General features: G+C 36.6%; 1 protein-coding gene across 8 annotated transcripts in view; it reads right to left on the bottom strand.

Annotated features, from left to right (window-relative positions):
* Window positions 1–20,425, bottom strand: part of STRBP (spermatid perinuclear RNA binding protein) — a 155,631-nt gene that overhangs the window by 28,170 nt on the left and 107,036 nt on the right. For all 8 annotated transcript variants that reach the window (XR_008290955.1, XR_008290957.1, XR_008290956.1 and 5 more), the window contains 5 exons: window positions 12,718–12,810; window positions 12,101–12,300; window positions 6,309–6,467; window positions 3,038–3,172; window positions 2,696–2,836 (listed from right to left, as the gene is read on the bottom strand). Coding sequence is in view for 5 of the 8 variants with exons in the window: in XM_053204656.1 (XP_053060631.1) it covers window positions 2,696–2,836; window positions 3,038–3,172; window positions 6,309–6,467; window positions 12,101–12,300; window positions 12,718–12,810 (728 nt within the window). In the remaining 3 variants the exon portion in view is untranslated. The remainder of the gene's footprint in view (window positions 1–2,695; window positions 2,837–3,037; window positions 3,173–6,308; window positions 6,468–12,100; window positions 12,301–12,717; window positions 12,811–20,425) is intronic.

The raw sequence follows: 20,425 nt of genomic DNA, 5'->3' as shown, positions 1-20,425 counted from the left end.
ACACATTTTCATTACTAAGAAAAATAAGAACTAACATCTCATCGTCTCTGTAATGCACAACCTCTATGAGAAACTTGAGCCTGTAGATGAGTCAATGAGTCATCTATGACCTTGAACCTTAATTTATCGTCTATAAAATAAAAATGACACCTACCTTACAGAGCCGTTCTGGAGAATATGTTGGCTCATAAAAATATGCAAATAATTTCTTCTTTTCACTTGAGGGTTACCCAGAAAGAGTTCACTTTCTATACACAAATTTCAGCAGTCAAATTATATTTAAAGTCATTTTAGGCCTGACTAAAGGAATATGGGCACTTGATACCTAGGTTCGAAATCCACTGAATTCTCCACCTACAGACGAAAAAATACTGCAACAACGAACCACCAAGAATCAACTGTGAACCTGAGTGGAGTTTAAAACACACACACACACACACACACACACACACACACACACACACACACACACAGAACTATGACAGGAAGGCCAAAAATGAGAACTCCAGGAAGGTCACATGATTTCTTTGAGGCTGTTTCTGCTGCTGTATGTGTATGTGTGTATGTACCAATCATTAAATAAATACCACCTCTAAAGTCCCCTCTTGCTCTAAAATGCCATGAGACTCCAGTAAAGTCACATAATCTCTACATCTACCAGAGTCTCCCCACTAACTGTACAGTGAGGATAAGGATACCCACACTTTGTTTTCTTTACTTCAGAGTAGAAAGAGCAACTGAGAAAATAGAAAACTCTGAAGAGTAGGATAAGGACTAACAGAACACAAGTCTGCTAAAACATCCCTTTCTAAAACTGAAATTTTAAGAAAATCAAGAACATCTAGTTTTAAATTAAACATTACACTTATTTTTTTTTTTAACATAAAGACACAACAAAAACTCAAACTAGAAACTACAAGAATTCCCTGCTATAACCCAGGTGCAGGGAAGGAGGTGCAGAGAGAGCCTCAAAGCTCACTGTGCAATGAATAAAGTCAACAAGATCTCAAACAGCTTAAACATCAGAGCATACACACATTTCTCGCACACTGAAAAATCATCATCTTTCATTCCTCCTGGGAGCACCTGTACCACTAGAATAACTGGGGAGAAGACAGTTTCAAGGTCGAATGTATCATGCACAGGGACAGCCATTTTTTCTATTTGGCTGACAAAAAATGTAGCCCACACAACCAAAATAGACTGCTTCTTGGCTGTCAAGCACATTGAACACATGAGTTTTATAGCTTCTAGTATGGAAAATTTCTAAAAACGGGTGAACTTCATGAAGACATCTTTTGTTTTTGTTTTTTTTGTTTTTTTTTTTTTAAACACAGTTTAATCCAAGTAGTCAGGAAGTAACAATCTGGTGGCAGCAGAGTGACCCCACACAAATAGAGCTCATGTCTACTAGAACTAAACTTAACTACCTAATAACTATCTGCACTAGCTTTTTAAACGCTAAAATGATCCAATACAAGATGTAACTCATGGTAAAAACATACCAAAACAAACAAGGTAACAATTATCTTTCTACTAATTTAGCAAACATCCTGGAAGGTTTTAGGAAAATAAATTCCACTTATTCTCTCTCCATGTGTGTACCAGTGCAATTTAAACACTTTATTTGTATTTTGTATCTCAGTAAAAGTTAGTTTTCCTTGTTTACAGTTTGAATCCTAGAATTTAGACAATGTTTATTATGATGAGTAAAAGACAAGACAAATTTCTACAATGTCTATCATACGCAACAGAATGCCCACCGTCTTTGGAATTCCCGGAGAAGAACCCGATTTAAAAAGATCTTACCATTAATTAGCTCCGCTACTAAATGCAGTGTCTTCATTTCTTTGGGCCTTGTTTCCTCATCTACAAACCGGGATCAATTCTACCCTCCTCGAGAAGACTCGGCAAATGTAAAAGAAACTAAACCAACTAAAACAGAATCTTAAATAATCTAAGCTACCTCCTATTAGTCTAAACATTTTCAAGTGACTTGTTTCTACCACATTACTGAACCAGCACTTTCCACCAGGGAGAACTTTCTACCAAGGAGAGAACATGTCTCATATTCACTAGTGTATCTCTTTTGCCCTCACAATCATGTACATAGCATATTTCTAGAAAATATTTTTGATGCATAAATAACAGAAGAACCTGTTATCCAAAAGCATGTAATTAGGAGGCCATCTTTTCTAAAGACATTGCTATAATCCTGGGTCTTCAGCAGCACTGACATTCCCATTGTCAGGAATGAACAGAAGCAATACAGGGTCAAGTTTTACTGTGGTCGCCCCCAAAGGAAAACACAAAATAAATAATGCAAAAGGACAAAACTGGAAAGGAAATGGAAGTGTGTCTGCAGACTCTGATGAAAGTAAGCCCCTGTACTCTCGGCGGCTCCCCTAAACAAATACAACATCTCTTTAAAGTCCAGATCCTTCAATGCTCTACTTCATCCAGAGTGACCGAAAGCCCCCAAGTAATACTGATAGCCTCTTTTTAATATATAATTTGCCTACAAAGACCACAGAACACGGATTATTATAGTATTCACGATCTAACTCAAGGAAAAGGTTGTCAAATGCAAGAAAAAGAAACAACTTCAGAAAAAGTGGCACAAAGACAGAAAAGGAAACTTAATTCTGGTAATATTTTTCAAAAGTATTGCAAAGGTTTAATGCTTAACTCATACCTGAGGGATAATCTTCTTTTTCTTATTATTTGCTGCATTGGGTCCAGAAAACAGCTTCTCCAGGGCAGCTAAAGCTGCACTTGCCTTTGCCACTTTCTTATTTGGACCTGCACCTCTGAATTTCTGTCCATCTACTTCTACCTAAAATCAAGAACAACACTCTGCAATTATCCCATATAATTCCTCTATATAGTTTTCATTTAAATGTATCACACAACACGGGAAAAACCAAAAGTCACATAGTGCCAAAAGAATTAACTCAGTCTAAAACTTTTTTACATATGAGCTCAGGATATCCTATGTCTTTGAGGAGAAAAGGTTGGCTTGAATCTAGGTACACACCTCCATTACAAAGCGTTTGTCATGGCTTCCACCAGTCTCCGAGATGAGTTCATACTTAAGACCTCTTCTTTTTTCATTGAGCTCCATTACAGGATTTTTGCCACTTGCTGTGAGGATAGGGCCCTGAGTTCTTACCTAAAAGGAGGTTCAATCAAGTAAGATTTTAGAGTATTAAATTTCTCATTAATACAATTATACTAGGTTTCTGCTGAAAAGACGCTCAAAAATTATACTGTAAAGCATTTAGGAGCTAGAAGTGTGATCACCTCAATATACAAATGACAAAATATCTTTAAAGGTATGGAAACTCTACAGCAGTAAGCACGGCAATCAGTCATCAAGCCAATCTGCCTCTAGAGTAGGGCTGTCTCAACTGATCAGTATTCAAGAGCAACATGGCCTTGCCATTATGTGGCACTCTAGGGTCTGCTCTGTGGTGTTCATGATCTAAGAATAATACTTTAAATGACTAACAAAGCGGACAGAACAGTTGAGATTCACATGACATCTGAGTGTTCACTGTTTTTCATCTTTAGGGTTAGGAAGAAATAATTTTCAATTTGGGAGATGGGAACAAAATGTTCCTACACATCTCTCAGTTCTCTCCAAAGAGATTTAAGGGCACCTAAGGTAAAAACAGTAGGCTACAATCTATGGATTCTGAAATTTAAAAAAAGAATAAAAGCAGTCATTCTCTGCCCAAAGGAGTTAGAGTATAGCGGGACAGACATAATCACTTTAAAACAGTGTATATTATAGAACAGATGTGTGCTATGGAAACACAGCAGAAGGAATCACCTTCTATGGCAATCAGGATAGTTTTCCTGGAAGTGACATGAGAATTTGACCTTAAAGAGGTAAGTACCGGACCATGATAAGGTAGAAACAAAGAAGGGCATTCTAGACAGAAGAAACAGCCACGGAAAGGCCCAAGAGAAGCAAAGAACATCTGTTTGGGAAACAGCAAGAAGCACAGTGTGGCTGTATAAGGGAGTGAGGACAGGAAGGCAGGACCCGATCAGAAACGCCCTCAAAGGAGCCAATTCATACAGGACTTTGCATGCCATGCAAATGAGCTTTGACTTTATCATGAACTATGGGGAGTCACGGAGAGATTTAATCTAGAAAAGTCAGGACTAGATTTGTGTTGTAGAAAAAAATCACGCCAGGAGTGGCAGAAAGAATCCATTCGAGGAAGGATTAAGACTGCAATAAGGAGAAGAAGTACTTCATGTAAGAGTGTGAAGGCTCAAATGAAGAGGCAGGACAGCACCAAAAATAAAACAAATGACAAAATACTGCAACTATAATCTTGAGAAAGGAAAGACCCAAAGATTGAGCACTTTTTGAGGTTAGAGATCATGCCTCTAATTCTACCATAGTAATTGCTCAAGAAATGCTGAAGAGATGAATGCCCAAACCAATTATTATGTTACAAATTCAAAGAACAGCAAGATTCTCTTAACAGACTACTCTGTGCTGATTTTGGTAAGTGGTTAATGCTGTAGAAAAAGTCAAACACTGGACAACTTTTCAAGACTAGTTTAATAAACATGCCTGGGTCAAATGCAATAAAAAAAAAAAAATCACTTTTTGAAGAGTTTTTTGTAATCTATCTTTTTAAAATTTCAAAGCAAATGTCCAGTCTCCATCTTTAAAAGGTAATGAGTAATTTTTGAAACTAGGTCTATGGGAATTCCTCTCTGCTTTCCAAATCTGAAATCACTTTTATAAAAAATGAGTCAAGACATACAAATATTTGCATTTTAATATTTTAATTTTAAATGAAGAACTTAAATGAAGAATAAGGGCTTTCTTTCCCCCCACGCCCATGCCATGACTACATTATATAGAAACAAAGCATGGATGTGTTCACTACCAAAACTGCCACACATGGATGTGGCTATCAGTGCAGCCCACACTGTTCGCCCTCTCCTTCATTCCCCTCAACTTAATAGTCTGAGTTTCGTAATTAATGAGTACTTTCTTTTCTAAGTCTTGATAACACTGCCACTAAAACATCTTGCCCTGCCTGTGACCATCACCTGTGAATGAATGGGCCTCTCAAAAGCCAGGCGCCACAGTCTCTCCACAATATCCCATGACAAGTCGGGCCTCAGCCTCTCTCTGCACCCCCACCCCCCACCAGCCCACCTGGTGCCTCTCAAACACCTACTTTCACAACCCCAGGCCATTATAACCTCCTGTTCCTTTGGCCCCAATGCCTTCTTTCTACCTCTTCTCCACATAGCAAAATCTTCCTCATCACCTAAAACCTCGCTCACATTTTACTCCCTTTGATTTTATAGTTGTGTAAGTTTCCTAATCACTTCCTCTTTTGAGATTTCACATTATTATATTCATTTTGCCATTACGGTACTTATCATATTACATTATAATTAGTTATGAACATGCCTTTGATGCTTCTAGCCTGAGAACATCTTGAGGCTCTGGACATAATTTCTGCAGCATCTGGCAGTCAACAGGTACTACAAGGGGTTTATAGAGTAAAAAACTACATAGTGCACTAAGTCTCAGATAAATACTCATGCCCACAAATGAAAACATTTTTTTAACTTAATGTAACCTCTTGTTGTTACTTTGAAGCCAATTTTGCTCATGCAGAATGCAATAAACAAGGGCCCCATGAATTCCCAAAAATGCTGGGTATACCCAGTACTTGGATTTTTGTCCCATTCTATTATCTGTGGCAATACGCTCATAGGTCAGGACATACTCAGGAGTCTGAGGAACATACTAGATCAGGCTATGCCTCCCTCAGGGCTAGACTGACTTGATGATGACCCACGGCCTCCCACAGCTCAGCACAAACTTCAAATAATCCTAAATTTCCTCTGCCAGATCTTCTGTTTTTCACTCTTCAGTTATTATTGATAGTGCTGATACATTATAACTATGAAATACTGGAAGGAACTTCCGTGGCCAGCAAAAAGAAAATGCTAGTTACATGAGGGTACATTTATGTATTGTGCATTACACAGTTATCGTTACAGATATTTTTGTGGAAAAAAAAAAAAAAAAAACAAACCCAAGATGTAAAACTGCATGGAAATACAATTGCCATCACAAAAATACTCCCAGAAAAAGGCTGGATGGAAATAAACCAAAATATTAATAATAACAATGGCTGCCTCTGGACTATATACATTTGTATATGCTTTTTTCTTATTCACACTTTTCCACATCTCTCAAATTTTCTATAATCTACATACACTACTTTTTTTCTTAGGAAAAAAATATATAAATATACCTCTAAGGTACTGGAGGTTTCAGTTGTAGAATTTCCAGTATTATTGCTTGAGTTTGAAGACACTGTTTCATTTTTGCCTTCATTGTCTGACTTTTCATCGGAACTCATACATTCAATATCTGCATCAAAGCCCGTTGGGTATCCCATTGCTTGTAATACCTGTACAAATTACATTAAGATTCAGTTTTATTCAAACATCAGAGACCACTGAGAACAGATAAAATACTGAGAACAAGTTTCAAATCCACAACATTTGAATCTATGGAACACCTTTCAGGAAGAGCAAGATGGTCTAAATCTACAAATCCTTGGTTAAACAAAATTTACCTGCTAGAATTTCACCACAGAGAATGGGAAAAACATCCTCAGGGTAATTAGGTTTAAATAAAGGATGACAGAAATGCAAACCTGAGGCTGCTTCTGGTTCATTTAGTTTGGAGGCAAGAGGGAGAGAAACAGCATGGCCAAATTCAACCAAGAAGGTGAGGGGAAAAGTAAAACAGCATAATGTAAGAAGTACAATGGATAGAAAAGAAAAGACCTGGCAGTCTAATCCTGTATTTCTCCTCTGGTCCTCAATTTTCCAATCTGCAAAACAGGAAGACTGATTAGCTGACCTCTAAATTCTATGACTCAATCCATTAGGAGGAATTAGCACAGAAAAGGAATCAAGAAGTCTTCAGGTTGGAACCAATTTACCTGTTAATTTTTTCTGAACCTTTCTACTATTGTCCTCTTTGCTTTCAACTTAAACCATGATCAACACTTGAAAGGATTCAGATTCAAAGACTTATTCTCTATACTAAGTGAACCAGGAACAGTTTTAGGTTTGTATTTCCACCCCTGTCTCTCAAGGCCTAGTTACTTTATGACTTCTCCCAATATCCATTCTTCTATTACCATTCAATGCCCCGCATTTCGTATCTTTTTTAAAGATAAAGTTTTCTGAACAGTGTGTGTGTGTGTGTGAACACGCATGTGTGTGTGAGCATACACACATTCAAGCATGGCTTTTAACATCTCCTTCCAGGTGATACTGCTTTTTAGATGTTTACAAGACAATATGTTCACTAGCATCTTTATAACCCTCTTTCAAGCAGTTGATGTTGCACTGTCAATTACTAATTTAAAGGTTTATATCAAAATATATGGAGATAGGTTCCGAAGGATTTCTGTATCTATTTCAGCTTTTGACTATTGTTTTAAGTTGCCGGAGCAACTTAATGTTGTATTTCTTTATGATCCCTATCCATACCTATACCTAAGAGGTGTGTCAAAAAATGGTTATTATAGCCTGACAAGTGAGAGGCCAGGCAGCCCAAACTTTATAAACAATAGCATCTTCTATAACAGATTCTGCCAACATAAAATAGTACAACTATAAAAAATGGACATAAGTAGAACTCTGTACCATGAAAACTTGAAACTGATTCACCCAATTCATATGAAGAACTTGGCATTGTGTTGAACATTTCAAATCATAAATACTTTGTAATCACAGGGAGAAAGCCAAGAACCCCTTTTCAATATCTTATGTTCTAGAAGTTCTCAGGTAGTACTACACATCAAGAATGTTAACATCTTATTCTTGTCACTATTTTATAAAGAAAACGTCTTCTCTATTATCTAAGTCCTGTAATACCCTCTCCTGAAATATCTCATCCTAAGAGAATAGTTATCAGTCTGGAATGAACACTAGCTAATACAAGCTACAAGTCGAAAGTCAAGACTCACAAATAAATCTGATTGGTCTATTCCAATAAAAACTAAAGACATGCAGCTTTTCTTAACATAGATAATTAAAATAGTCTAATGTGAATTATTTAACACCATTTCTCTCTGTGCTTTTCTCACATACCATATTCATTTATTTACTTGTTATTGTAGCAACATATTTCACTATACTATAAATAGTTTATACAACTGATGGATAAGCTCAAGGGATACAGTGTACTTGTAATATAGCCCAACTAACAAAAAAATGTCAAATTAGATCATTTTTCTATGAACACATGAGGGTATTAACTAGTATATGCTACAAGAGTTTTAAAAGGAAAAAAGTAATGAGCTCTCAGACATCTAAAACAAAAATTTGCTTAGAATCAACATTAAAGTCAGAAAAACTAGTACACCAAAAAAAAGTTAAGTTTCAAGTGTCTAGCAAACAAATCAAACCTAATAAACACATCAACTGGGCTGAAAAATCACAAGACAATTCCTGGACATAGGTGACTGGGAAATCCAGTGTAACCATGCCTTTTTTTTCCCTGGAAGGGGAGCTGAGGCTGAGACAGATGATCCCCTCAAAGACTATACAAAAGTAAAATGGAAACATACTCTACCCTATGGCTCTCCACTCAAAAGAAAGTCCTATCCGTGACTTCAGATAGTGAAGAAATGATGGCTCCAAGAACCTCTCCAAAGAGCCTTCGCTCCTCTAGCAGACTTTTTCCCCACAATGACTAAGATTCTTTTCATGGAATATGGCTGATTATGTCTCTCAAGGTGTTCTTTGTGAGGAACTAGCAGAAAAAGGGCCAGAAGAGTAAAGAAAATACTGGCAACTGATTTCCATCACTTCAGGGTGCCTGCGGCTGAGCAGCCAGGCTCCTGTGGCAAGATGGGTTTTTTTTTTCTTATTTTGTTTTGATTTCATTCTCTGATATGATTTGTCTTAACAGGTACAGATCCCTACACCAAGCTACTGAGTAAGGAATGTAAGAATTTTTATCTACTGGGACCTACTTTCATAAACACATGTTAGATATAAAACATAAAACACTCTGAAACTCTTGCTTTTTAAATTTTTTTCTTACTGTTTATGTTTGAGAGAGAGCACAAGTGAGGGAGGGGCAGAGAGAGAGGGAGACGCAAAGTCCAAAGCAGGCTCCAGGCTCTGAGCTGTGTCAGCACAGAGCCTGACACAGGGCTCAAACCCACAGATTGCGAGATCATGACCTGAGCTGAAGTCGGACACTTAACCGCCTGAGCCACCCAGGCGCCCCAAACACTCTCAAACTCTTATAAACAGAATCTGAGGGGTGCCTGGGTGGCTCAGATGGTTAAGCATCTGACTTCAGCTCAGGTCATGATCTTGTGGTGTGGATTCAAGCCCCACATTGGGCTCTGTGCTGACAGCGTGGAGCCCACTTTGGATGCTCTGCCCCCTTCCCCACTGCTCAGGCACATGCACTCTCAAAACTAAACATTTAAAAAAAATTTTTTTAAATAATAAACAAAACCTGAAACTTACCATATATAGATGGCAATTTGGCAATATATACCTGACATATAATAGGAAGCCCAATACATATTTACTGAATGGATCATTCAAATGTGCCCTCTTCTTGATGCAGAAATTCCATTTCTAGAACACATGTTTACTTGTTTTTCTTTTTTTTTTTTTTTTAAATGCAAGCTTTACACCCAACATAGGGCTTAAACTCACAACCCTAAGATCAAGAGTCGCGTGCTCTACAAAAAGAGCCAGGTGGGCACCCTAGAATATATATCTTAAGGGATAATTAGACTAATTCAAAAAGATATAAAGCAATCAACTAGAAGCATCTAAATCTAAAAGGATTATACATTACAGTACACTGATAATAAAAAAATATTAGGCCATCACTAAAAAGGAGAGTAATCTTTGTGATAACTATAAAAAACTCATATTTTTTGGATGAACAAAAAAGTACTTATTTTAAATATATATTTTATATACACATTATGTAGGTCCTACCATTCCTTATCTAAACCCCTTGGGACCAGATTATTTTGAGAATTCATAGTTTTTCGGAGTTTAGAAAGCTAATACAAAATATTTACTATATATTTTCCAAATCCCCAGTAAGTTCAGCTGCTACCCCACGTTTGTGCAAAGAAACATAAAATATTCACATTAAATGAAATAGTAAAGACTAAAGTACTCCTGCATCAATTCAGGTCAGGTTTTCCCATCAAATGAGTTTGTATCAAATGTAGAGAAATATTTTTCATTTTCAGTGCTTCCTGGATTTTAGAGTTGCAGTTTAAAAAAAAAGGCTTGGAAAAATACATACCAAAATGTTAAAAGTAATTATGAGAACAAACAGCTCTAAATCCTGTCATATTACAAAATCAGCCACTGCTCTTACTCCCCCATATTTTACTGAATTGCAACTTGCTATGAGGCCACTAGCTTACATTAAAGGCGATTATAACAAACAACCCACAAACTGTCACTGCATCATAGATAACTTTAAAGGATATCACTGCTATCCTTTTAATGAAAACCTACTCAAGGAGAATGCCCACTTGATCTCTATACTAAATCAACTGTAACCCTCATACTCAACTGTCTGTTCTTATGTCACAGACAGTGACATTTCACAAGCTTTTGAGTCAGATGTTAGAGATCTTAGATCTAAATTTGTGACTCATTCTCAGCATACATTATAGCTAAGTTATTAAACTGTATTTTTAGCTTTCTTCCTGGATTTTTTCCCCTCATTTCTCATTAATTCTTTTTCTGCCTCATTTTAAACTCTTACTGTTTTATCATACTTAAAGTACCCTTTTGTAAACAAGACATAACATAAATAATCTATTGTTTTATATTTTTACAGCTTATTATTTTTCTGCATTGTGCTTATTACTACCTGACATATAATTTATTCATTGGTATATTTGTTGTCTGTCTCCAATTCTTTCCACACTAGAATGCAGGCTCCAGGAGGCCAAGGGCTTTGTTTTATTCACTGATACATCCTTGGTATCTGGAATAATGTTCACATCTACATTAATAATACTTGAAAAGCGGAATGATCATGAAAACAGACCAATTCTATCTTATGCCATACTGTTACATAACAGAACTTTTCTTAAGTGAAAACCAATCTTTGGTCTACATGATCTTTGACATTTTCACATTAATCTACGAGACAGCAAACGCACTCATGGAAAAATTCCAGTATTTAGGAACTTTCTACAAACCTACATGCATGATTGCTTGGTTCAATCCTGAACCTATTCCCTATGGAAATACTCTGGACTACAGAAAAGGCACCATATGCACAAATATAATAATTAAATTTATTTATGACAGGAAAAATCTGCAAACAAGAAAATATTCAATACTAGGAAGATGTTTAAACAAATAATAGTGCATCCAAATGTTATATCATAAAGCCATTAAAAGTTATTTGTGAGGATTTTAACAACATGAGAAAACACTGACAATACAGTAAATGAAAAAAAAAATCAGTGGATAAAATTACATACACACTGTAAGCTCAAGTTAAAACAAAAAAAACAAGGGTGCCTGGGTGGCTTGGTCGGTCAAGCATCCCGACTTCAGCTCAGGTCATGATTTCACGGTTCGTGGGTTCGAGCCCTACATCGGGCTCTGTGCTGACAGCTCAGAGCCTAGAGCCTGTTTCAGATTCTATATCTCCCTCTGTCTCTGACCCTCCCCTGCTTGCACTCTGTGTCTTTCTCTATCAAAAAAAATTAAAAAAAAAAAAAAAAAAAGCAAACAAAAAGATTGGAAGTAAATAAAACCAACATACTATATATAAATATTAGTGATCTGCCCATTTTTTATGTCTTTACTTTTTTCTGCATTTTCCAAACTCCATATAATCAACACATATTAATTTTATAACCAAAAAAGAAATGTTTTGTAATCCAGAGGTAACAAAAGTCTCTATGTCATTGTCATTAAAATCTTTAAAAATACTGTTATTTTAGGAAAATAAGCACCTTATTTATGACATATAATAAAAAAGCCCTGCTAAATAAAAGCAATACTGTACCTTCACTGCTACATGAAGTTTTGCTGTTTTCTTGGATGGCCCTGAGGCTTCATACGTTGTACCATCCACATCTACAGACATTGTGAAGACTGGGGCATGGACAGGGCCAGACTGAGATAAGAGCTTATATTGAAGCCCAGGCCTGATCTGATTTAGCCTCATTAGTGCATTCATAAGATCTATTGCTTTACTATCCAGAACTGTTAAAAAAAAAAAAAAAAAAAATGAGATCAAAAATTAAACCATTTTGCTTTAACCTATGCATTTTGTAGGTTCCCAGTGATCACTATAAATTCACCAGGTTTTAAAAAGCAAGAACTTGAAGACACATATACAAATTAATTTCACTTCATAAGTAATTCTAAAGCCACTTAAATTATGCTAATATCATTATACAAGTGATATGAATTACTACATCTATACATCAATTTTAGTTTGTCAATACGAATATATCTTAAGCAATGAAACTTGAAAACAAAAGAAAGTTCTTCAATCATCAATTTTTGTTAATGCTCTTAAAATTCAAATTCAAATCAATCAAATTCTTCACTTTGAAATTTTTTTTTCTTGTCTGACACTACAAATCTTTTCTAGTTCACATCTGTAAGAATACACACTTTTCCTTAAGTTTCGTTTCATCTTCTTATTGGGATCTTTATCATCCCCTAATCCATCTTCAAATGGCCTCTTCAGAGCTGAAGACCCAGCACCTAAAAAAATTATAACAAATTCATTATCAGTCAAAACAATGAGGTCAGGAAGGAAAACCTTAGGAATCACAAGGACTGCAGTACTTTCACTGATCAATTAAATTGCCATAGATATAAGCTTATAATAGCAAAAAATTGCTAATGAATCTTTAGGAAACAATTTAATACTATCCTTTTATATATTTATTTTCTCATTTACTCATATGAATTGGCATTCATTTATACAATATTTTTGCATTTTTCACACCTGTATATGCAGGAAGAGAAAAAAGTCTACAAAGATATATATCAAAATGTTAAAGGTAGTTATCTCTGGTGGTAGGGTTTATTTTTATTTGTGTCTTTTCAAATATATCTGTAATTTAACCTGTATTACTTATAGAAAATTTTTAAGCCCACATATTAAAATCTTATGCTTTGGAAAATCTAATCATTTCTCACACTAAAACAGCCTTCCGCCTATTCAAATCCTACTCAAGATTTTATTATCAAAACAATATGGTACTGGCACAAAAACAGACACACAGATCGATGGAACAGAATAGAAAACCCAGAAATAAACACACAACTATATAGTCAATTTATCTTGAACAAAGCAGGAAAGAATATGCAGTGGAAAAAGGACAGTCTCTTCAACAAATGGACAGTAACATGCAAAAGAAAGAAACTGGAGCACTTTCTTACACCATACACACAAAAACATCCAAAATGGATTAGAGACCTATATGAGACCTCAAACCATAAAAATCCTAGAAGAGAACATAGGCAGTAACTTCCTTGACATTGGCCATAGCAACTTCTTTCTAGATATGTCTCCTGAGGCAAGGGAAACAAAAGCAAAATAAACTAATGGGACTACATCAAAATAAAAAGCTTCTGCACTGCAAAGAAAACAATCAACAAAGTTAAAAGGCAGCCTAAGGAATGGGAGAAGATATTTGTAAATGACATATCCAATAAAGGGTTAGTATCCCAAATATATAAAGAACTGATATAACTCAACACCCAAAAAACAAATAATCCAATTTAAAAATGGACAGGGGCACCTGGTTGGTTCAGTGGGTGGAGCGTGTAACTCAATATTGGGGTTGTGAGTTTGAGCCTCACATTGGTGTAGGGATTATTTTTAAAAGGAGGAGAGGGGGGAAGGAAAAGAAAAAAAAAGAATAAAATAGGCAGAAGACATTTCTCCAAAGAAGACATACAGATGGCCAACAGACACATAAAAGATGCTCAACATCACTCATCATCAGGGAAATGCAAATCAAAACCATAATGAGATATCACCTCACACCTATCAGAAGGGCTAAAATAAAAAACACAAGACAGGTGGCTCAGTCAGTTGAGTGTACAAGTCTTGAGTTCAGCTCAGGTCATAATCCCAGGGTTGTAAGATCAAGCCTCACATTGGGCTCTGCACTGAGCATGTAGCCTGCTTGAGATTCTCTCTCTCCCTCTGTCCCTCTCCCTGGCTCGCTCTCTCTAAATTAATTAAACACACACACACACACACACACACACACACACACACACACACGAAACAAGTGTTGATGAGGATGTGGAGAAAAAGGAAACATTTGCACTGTTGGTGAGAAGGCAAACTAATGTAACCACTGTGGAAAAATATGGAGGTTCCTCCAAAAGTTAAAAATATAGACCTACCCTATGATCCAGCAATTGCACTACTAGGTATTTACCCAAAGAATACAGAAACACTAATTCAAAGGGATACACACACCCTGATGTTTATAGCAGTGTTATTTACAACAGCCAAAATATGGAAGCAGCCCAGAGTCCATCAGTAGATGAATGGATAAAGAAGATGTGGTGTGTGTGTGTATTATATTATATATATGTAATATTCCATTGTGTGTATATAAATATATATTATATATATATTCAACCATAAAAAAGAATGAAATCTTGCCATTTACAATGACATGGATGGAGCTAGAGACTATTATGCAAAGTAAGTCAATCAGAGAAAGATAAATACCAAATGATTTCATTCATATGTGGATTTTTTTTCTTTTAAGTTTATTTATTTTGAGAGAGTAAGAGAGCACAGAGGAGGGGCAGAGAGAGAGAGGAAGAGAGAGAATTCCAAGCAGGCTCCATGCTGTCAGCACAGAGCCCAACACGGGGCTCGACCTCGTGAACCATGAGATCATGACCTGAGTCAAAATCAAACAGTCGGATGCTTAACTGACTGAGGCATGCAGGTGTCCCTCAAATGTGGAATTTAGTGAACAAAACAAATAAGCAAAGCGGGGGGAGGGAGGGAGGGAGGGAGGGAGAGAGAGAGAGAGAGAGAGAGAGAGAGAGAGAGAGATCAAGAAACAGACTCTTAGTTAAAGAGAACAAACTGATGGTTACGAGAAAGGAGGGGGAATGGGGCGAGGGGTTGAGTTAAATATATAATGGGTATTAAGGAGTGCCCTTGTTGTGACAAGCACCAGGTGATGTGCAGAATTGTTAAGCACTATACTGTATACCTAAAATGGTTTATCAACTAATTGGAATTAAAATTAAAACTAAAAAAAAAAAAAGAATTTCTTTACAGTTCATCTTTTCCATTAAGTTTTCAACAACTTTCCTCTCAACTTTCTAAAATAATTTCTATGATATCAGAAACATAAAGTGTCATACGCAGCCTTGTGTCATTGCCTATTTCATACATAGAGATCTTGTATTTCTGCTAAACTATAAATGTTAAAGATATTTGTTCCTTGTCTTTTATCTTATAAACTATGTGCATTAAGACTTATATACAATATCATGCAAAATAATATAAACAATATAAACAAAATCTAACTAAACTTGATATCAATCAATTTCTTGGATAAAGAAGCTAGCTCATAACACTGTCAGACATAAGGCAGGAACTCGGCTGTCCAAGTTAAAAACAATCAGGAAAAAATCTCATCAATATGTCCAAGTACTTTAAAGAACTCTGTGTCTTCAACTTAAAAGATGGTTGTTGGGTTTTTCCAAAAGCAAAGTTATACTCAAGAGATTCATTCCACAAGATTTCCAGATACTTCTAATGAAACTCTGAGATTAACTACATATTCTCTGATCATCAAGATTTACTGTCCCTTGCGGTAAACATTGACTTCAGCATTTGCTTGAGTCAATACTTACCACTCAGGTCAATAAATCTTGATGTTCTCTTCAACAGAAAATAATATTTGCTTATATCTGCTTAGTATTGTATTTCACTTGCATTACCTAAAACTGAGAGTGTGCCAGTCTCCCAGAATGGAGTCCTTACGAGATCAAAGTTAAAAATGAACGATGTCTATTCAATCACTCTCCCACTCATTAAGTTACATTAAAAGCTGCATCCCGATTGCCTGGAAATCATAAGCTGGTTTAAATGCACAGATCTATTCTCTAAATCCTCCAGCTACATGAATAGAGTCCCATGGATTAAGCTTCATTCTGCCATCCCAGCCCCAAGGCTATAAAATCTGGGGTTAATCATAATATTAATGTAAGCAAAAAAAAAAAAGGGGAGGGGTGGTGCTTTAAAAAAAGCGAGTCATTTTCAATCTCTGCCATATCTAGAAATGAGAAGTGATCACTTGCGAGGCAACAATTTTGAGAAATACTATGTGAGTGCTTACCATATGCCTGGTATTGTACTTACTTTAGTTGCAAATGGCTTCACTTAATTGTATTAACTTATTTAATCCTCACAAGCACTATGAAGCCTGTACTTTTATCTTCATTATAATTTCATTCTTATATGCACTCAGCAACAAATATTATATTAAGCATTTTCTATGTGCAGGACTACTTTAGGTGCTGGACAGGTAATGGAAACAAAACACTGTCTCAAAGAACTTACACGCATAATGATGGAAACTAATCACGTCTTATGGTCGTCAGCAAAATGAAGAAAAATAAGAGGCTTGAGGGGGTGGAGGTGTTGCTATTTCATATGTGGTGCTCATTAGCAAGGTCAAAAAGGTATCACTGATGGGGTCAAAAAGGTGACCCTCTGATGAAGACCCGAAGAAAATACGAGTGAGCTATTCAGCAATATGGGGAAGAGTCCCAGGCAAAGAAAACAGCAAGAATAAAGGTCTTGAAGATAGGGACACGCTAAGAAACAGCATAAAGGCCTAAGTGGGTAGAGTAGCCTAGAAGGGGATGATTGTAGAAGATGAGGAAGGGCCACAGTTGACAACCCTAGTTGCCACTAATTCACCAAAGGAACTTATACAACAAAGATGTTCCACTACCCAGTATGAGAAAGTAAATTCAAAAAGCTTTTCTGACAAGAGCAATTAGAAAAGCTGGACAAAAGTGTAGAAAAAAAGATCTACTCCTGGGCACTAATGAACTGTGGAGTCAAGATCTGGGAGATAATGGAAACCCTGCACCTAAAGCCACATTTCCCCTAGGGGCATCTACCAAATCTATAAGAAACCACTAAGAACTGGACAGAGTAACTTTTAACAGGCCCTCAGATCTCAGGGGTCTAAAACTGAAGCTCACCCAGCAAAGACCTATTGAACCCCCCACACTGGGGTCTGGGCCTCTACTATGTCATACGCTGGAAGTAAATAAAGTAGAAACAGTCTGGATCTCACATGGACTAAAAAGTCCAGCTTCAAATCATCTCAATCCTTGACTGCATTGAAATGATCCAGGACTGCCAATTCCACTAGCCAGCTCTCAGAAACAAATGTAAATCCTCCAAGATACCATTACTCTAGGTTTTAAATTCTCTACAACTGTTCATTTTACAGTCTCCAGCACTCATAATAACTAGGTACATGGGAAGACAAGATGTTGTGATTAAAAATCAAGAGAAGGAGCAGACAACGTGAACAGACCCAAAAGGGACGCAGATGATTGAGCTTTCAAAAACACACTGTATTAAAAAGAATGATCAGAATGCTTTAAAAAAGTAAAAAAAAAAAAAAAAAGACAACAAGAAGAATTTCTGGCAGAAAATCTGCATATAAAAGAGCCAAAATTCTAGAAATGAAAAATACAGTATAAATTAAAAGCTGGCAGACCTATAGGCAGAAATAGACCATCCACTAGAGAGAGGAAGAAAACAAAAAACTACAGTACAGGTATAAAAGATGTGAACAACACAATAAACAACTGTGACCTGACATGTAAAGAACATTCTGACCACCAACTGCAGAATGTACATACTTTTTCAGAGTATGAATCACTTACAAAAAACCATGTACAGGGCCATAAAATAAGATTCAAGAACTATCCAAGGACAGAAACCATACAAAGCATGTTCTCAGATCACTCAATAGGCAATAAAGAGGTAACTCGAAAATCCTCATTTTTCTAGAAATGAAGCAATGCTATCTAAATGGCTCCTGTGTCAAAGAGCTGATAATAAGGAAAAATAAAAAATAGTTTGAGTGAGAATGAAAATACTCATGTCAAAAGAGTGGAATGCATATAAATCTGGGTTTAAAACAAAAAATTTACAGCCTTAATAGCATGCATGATAAAATAAGAGGCCAAAGAGAGCAATAATGTATTCAGTGATCTAAAAAAGTTAAACAAACAAACCAAAAAACAGCAGCAAATTAAACCCAAAGAAGGTGGTGAGGAAAAACAAAGGATAAGAATACAGATCAATGAACTGGAATATAAGCATATACCAGATGATGATCAACAAAGCCAAAGTTGATTTTTTGGAAAAGACTCATAAAACTGATAAACCTCTAATGACAGTGATCAGGAAAAAAAAGGAAGCATAAAATGCATACAAGAGGACATCACTACAGATATTGCAGACAATTAAAAAATAAGATCTTATAAACTATTTCTAAATTTGGATAAAATGGACAAGTTCCTAGAAAAATACAATTTACCAAAATTCTGACATGAAGATGATAGTCCCTTGCCTATTAAGAAAATTAGACCCATAACTGAAAACCTTCCCACAAAGACAACCACATGACCAAAAGGCTTTGCTAATAAATTCTTCCGAACATTTAAGAAACATCAATCTTATACAAACTCTCCCAAGGAACAGAAAAAGAGGGGATACTTCCCAACTTACTTTATAAGGCCAGCATAACGTTACAGCCAAAACTTGACAAAACATTACAACAAAGGAAAGTTGCTGGCCAACCTAACAAATAAAAATTTATATTTTTGTGAACTTCTCACAAAAACCTACACAAGACTGCTTGCAGCAGCTTTATTTGTTTGCCCAAAGCAAACAAGGTATCCTACAACAGGTGCATAGCTCAACAAACTCTGGCTCACCCATACCACAGAATAGTACTCCACAGTAAAAAGGAATTAACCACTGACACACACCACAACTTGGATGGACCACAATGGAATTATGCTGGGGGAGGACGGGGTGGTGAGGCTCTCAAAAGATCATATACAGTATAACTCATTTATTTAAAATTCTTGAGGGGTGCCTGGGTGGCTCAGTCGGTTAAGCGTCCAACTTCAGCTCAGGTCATGATCTCGCGCTTCCTGAATTCGAGCCCCACGTCAGGCTCTGTGCAGACAGCTCAGAGCCTGGAGCCTGCTTCAGATTCTGTGTCTCTCTCTCTCTCTCTGCTCCTCCCTCACTTGCACTCTGTCTCTGTCTCTCAAAACCAAATAAACGTTTAAAAATTTTTTTGAATAAATAAGTGAATACATAAAATCCTTGAAATGACAAAACCATAGAGATGGAGAAAAATACATGGTTTGCAGGGCTTGGGAATGGCTGAGAGGAGAGGAGTGGGTAGGTGTGGCTACAAAGGAGCAACACGAGAGAGATCTTGGTGGTGGTGAAATAGTTCTGCAACCTGATTGTGAGGCTGGTTACACAAATCAACACGTGTGATAAAAATGCCATAAAACAAATACAAGTTGTATCAATATCAGTTTTTTGGTTTTAATAGTGTACTTAGTCACATAAGATGTAACCTGCGAGAAATTGGGTGAAGGGTACATGCAACCTCTCTGTGCTATCTCTGCAACTTTCTGTGAAATCTGTAATTATTTCCAGATACAAAGTTAAGAAAAAGAAAAGAAATGAAAAAAAAAAAAAAAAAAAAAGAAAGAAAGAAAGAAAGAACCGCAGCTTTGTCGAAAACAGACACTGGGGACAAGGGCAGAAATAGGAAGACCAGATAGGAGAGACAACTTCAATAATCAGGGTGAGAGATGATGACAGGTTAGGTCAGGAACACGGCAGTGAAGAAGTTAAACAAATAGCTCAATTCTGGACATACTTTGAGAGTAAAACAGACAGGATTTGCTGATGGTCAGGATCAGAGTCAAAGAAAAAGAGGACTCAAGGGTGAAGGTGTCTGATTTGAGTACATAGAGGGACAGAGTTCCCAACGACTGGGATGGGGATAACTATGTCAAGAGGAGATCAGAAGCAGGGTTAAGGACAGGAACTTGAGTTTTAGACATCTTAAGTTTGAGGTGTCTCTTAGACTTCCCCATGGAGACACCAAAGAGGACTTCGGATATCTGGGTCTGTGGTCAGGGCTGGTAGTAGAGATACATATATTTCATGACAAGGGACTAGATGAGGTTGCCTAAAGAGGGGGTATAAATGAAGAGACGAAATAGTCTGAGGACTGTACGCTGGGACACTTAAATATTC

This window comes from Acinonyx jubatus, chromosome D4 (assembly GCF_027475565.1).
Source record: "Acinonyx jubatus isolate Ajub_Pintada_27869175 chromosome D4, VMU_Ajub_asm_v1.0, whole genome shotgun sequence".
In the NCBI taxonomy this organism is placed as follows: domain Eukaryota; kingdom Metazoa; phylum Chordata; class Mammalia; order Carnivora; family Felidae; genus Acinonyx; species Acinonyx jubatus.
Note: the sequence above shows the minus strand (reverse complement) of the source record. Positions and strands in the feature narration are given on the sequence as shown.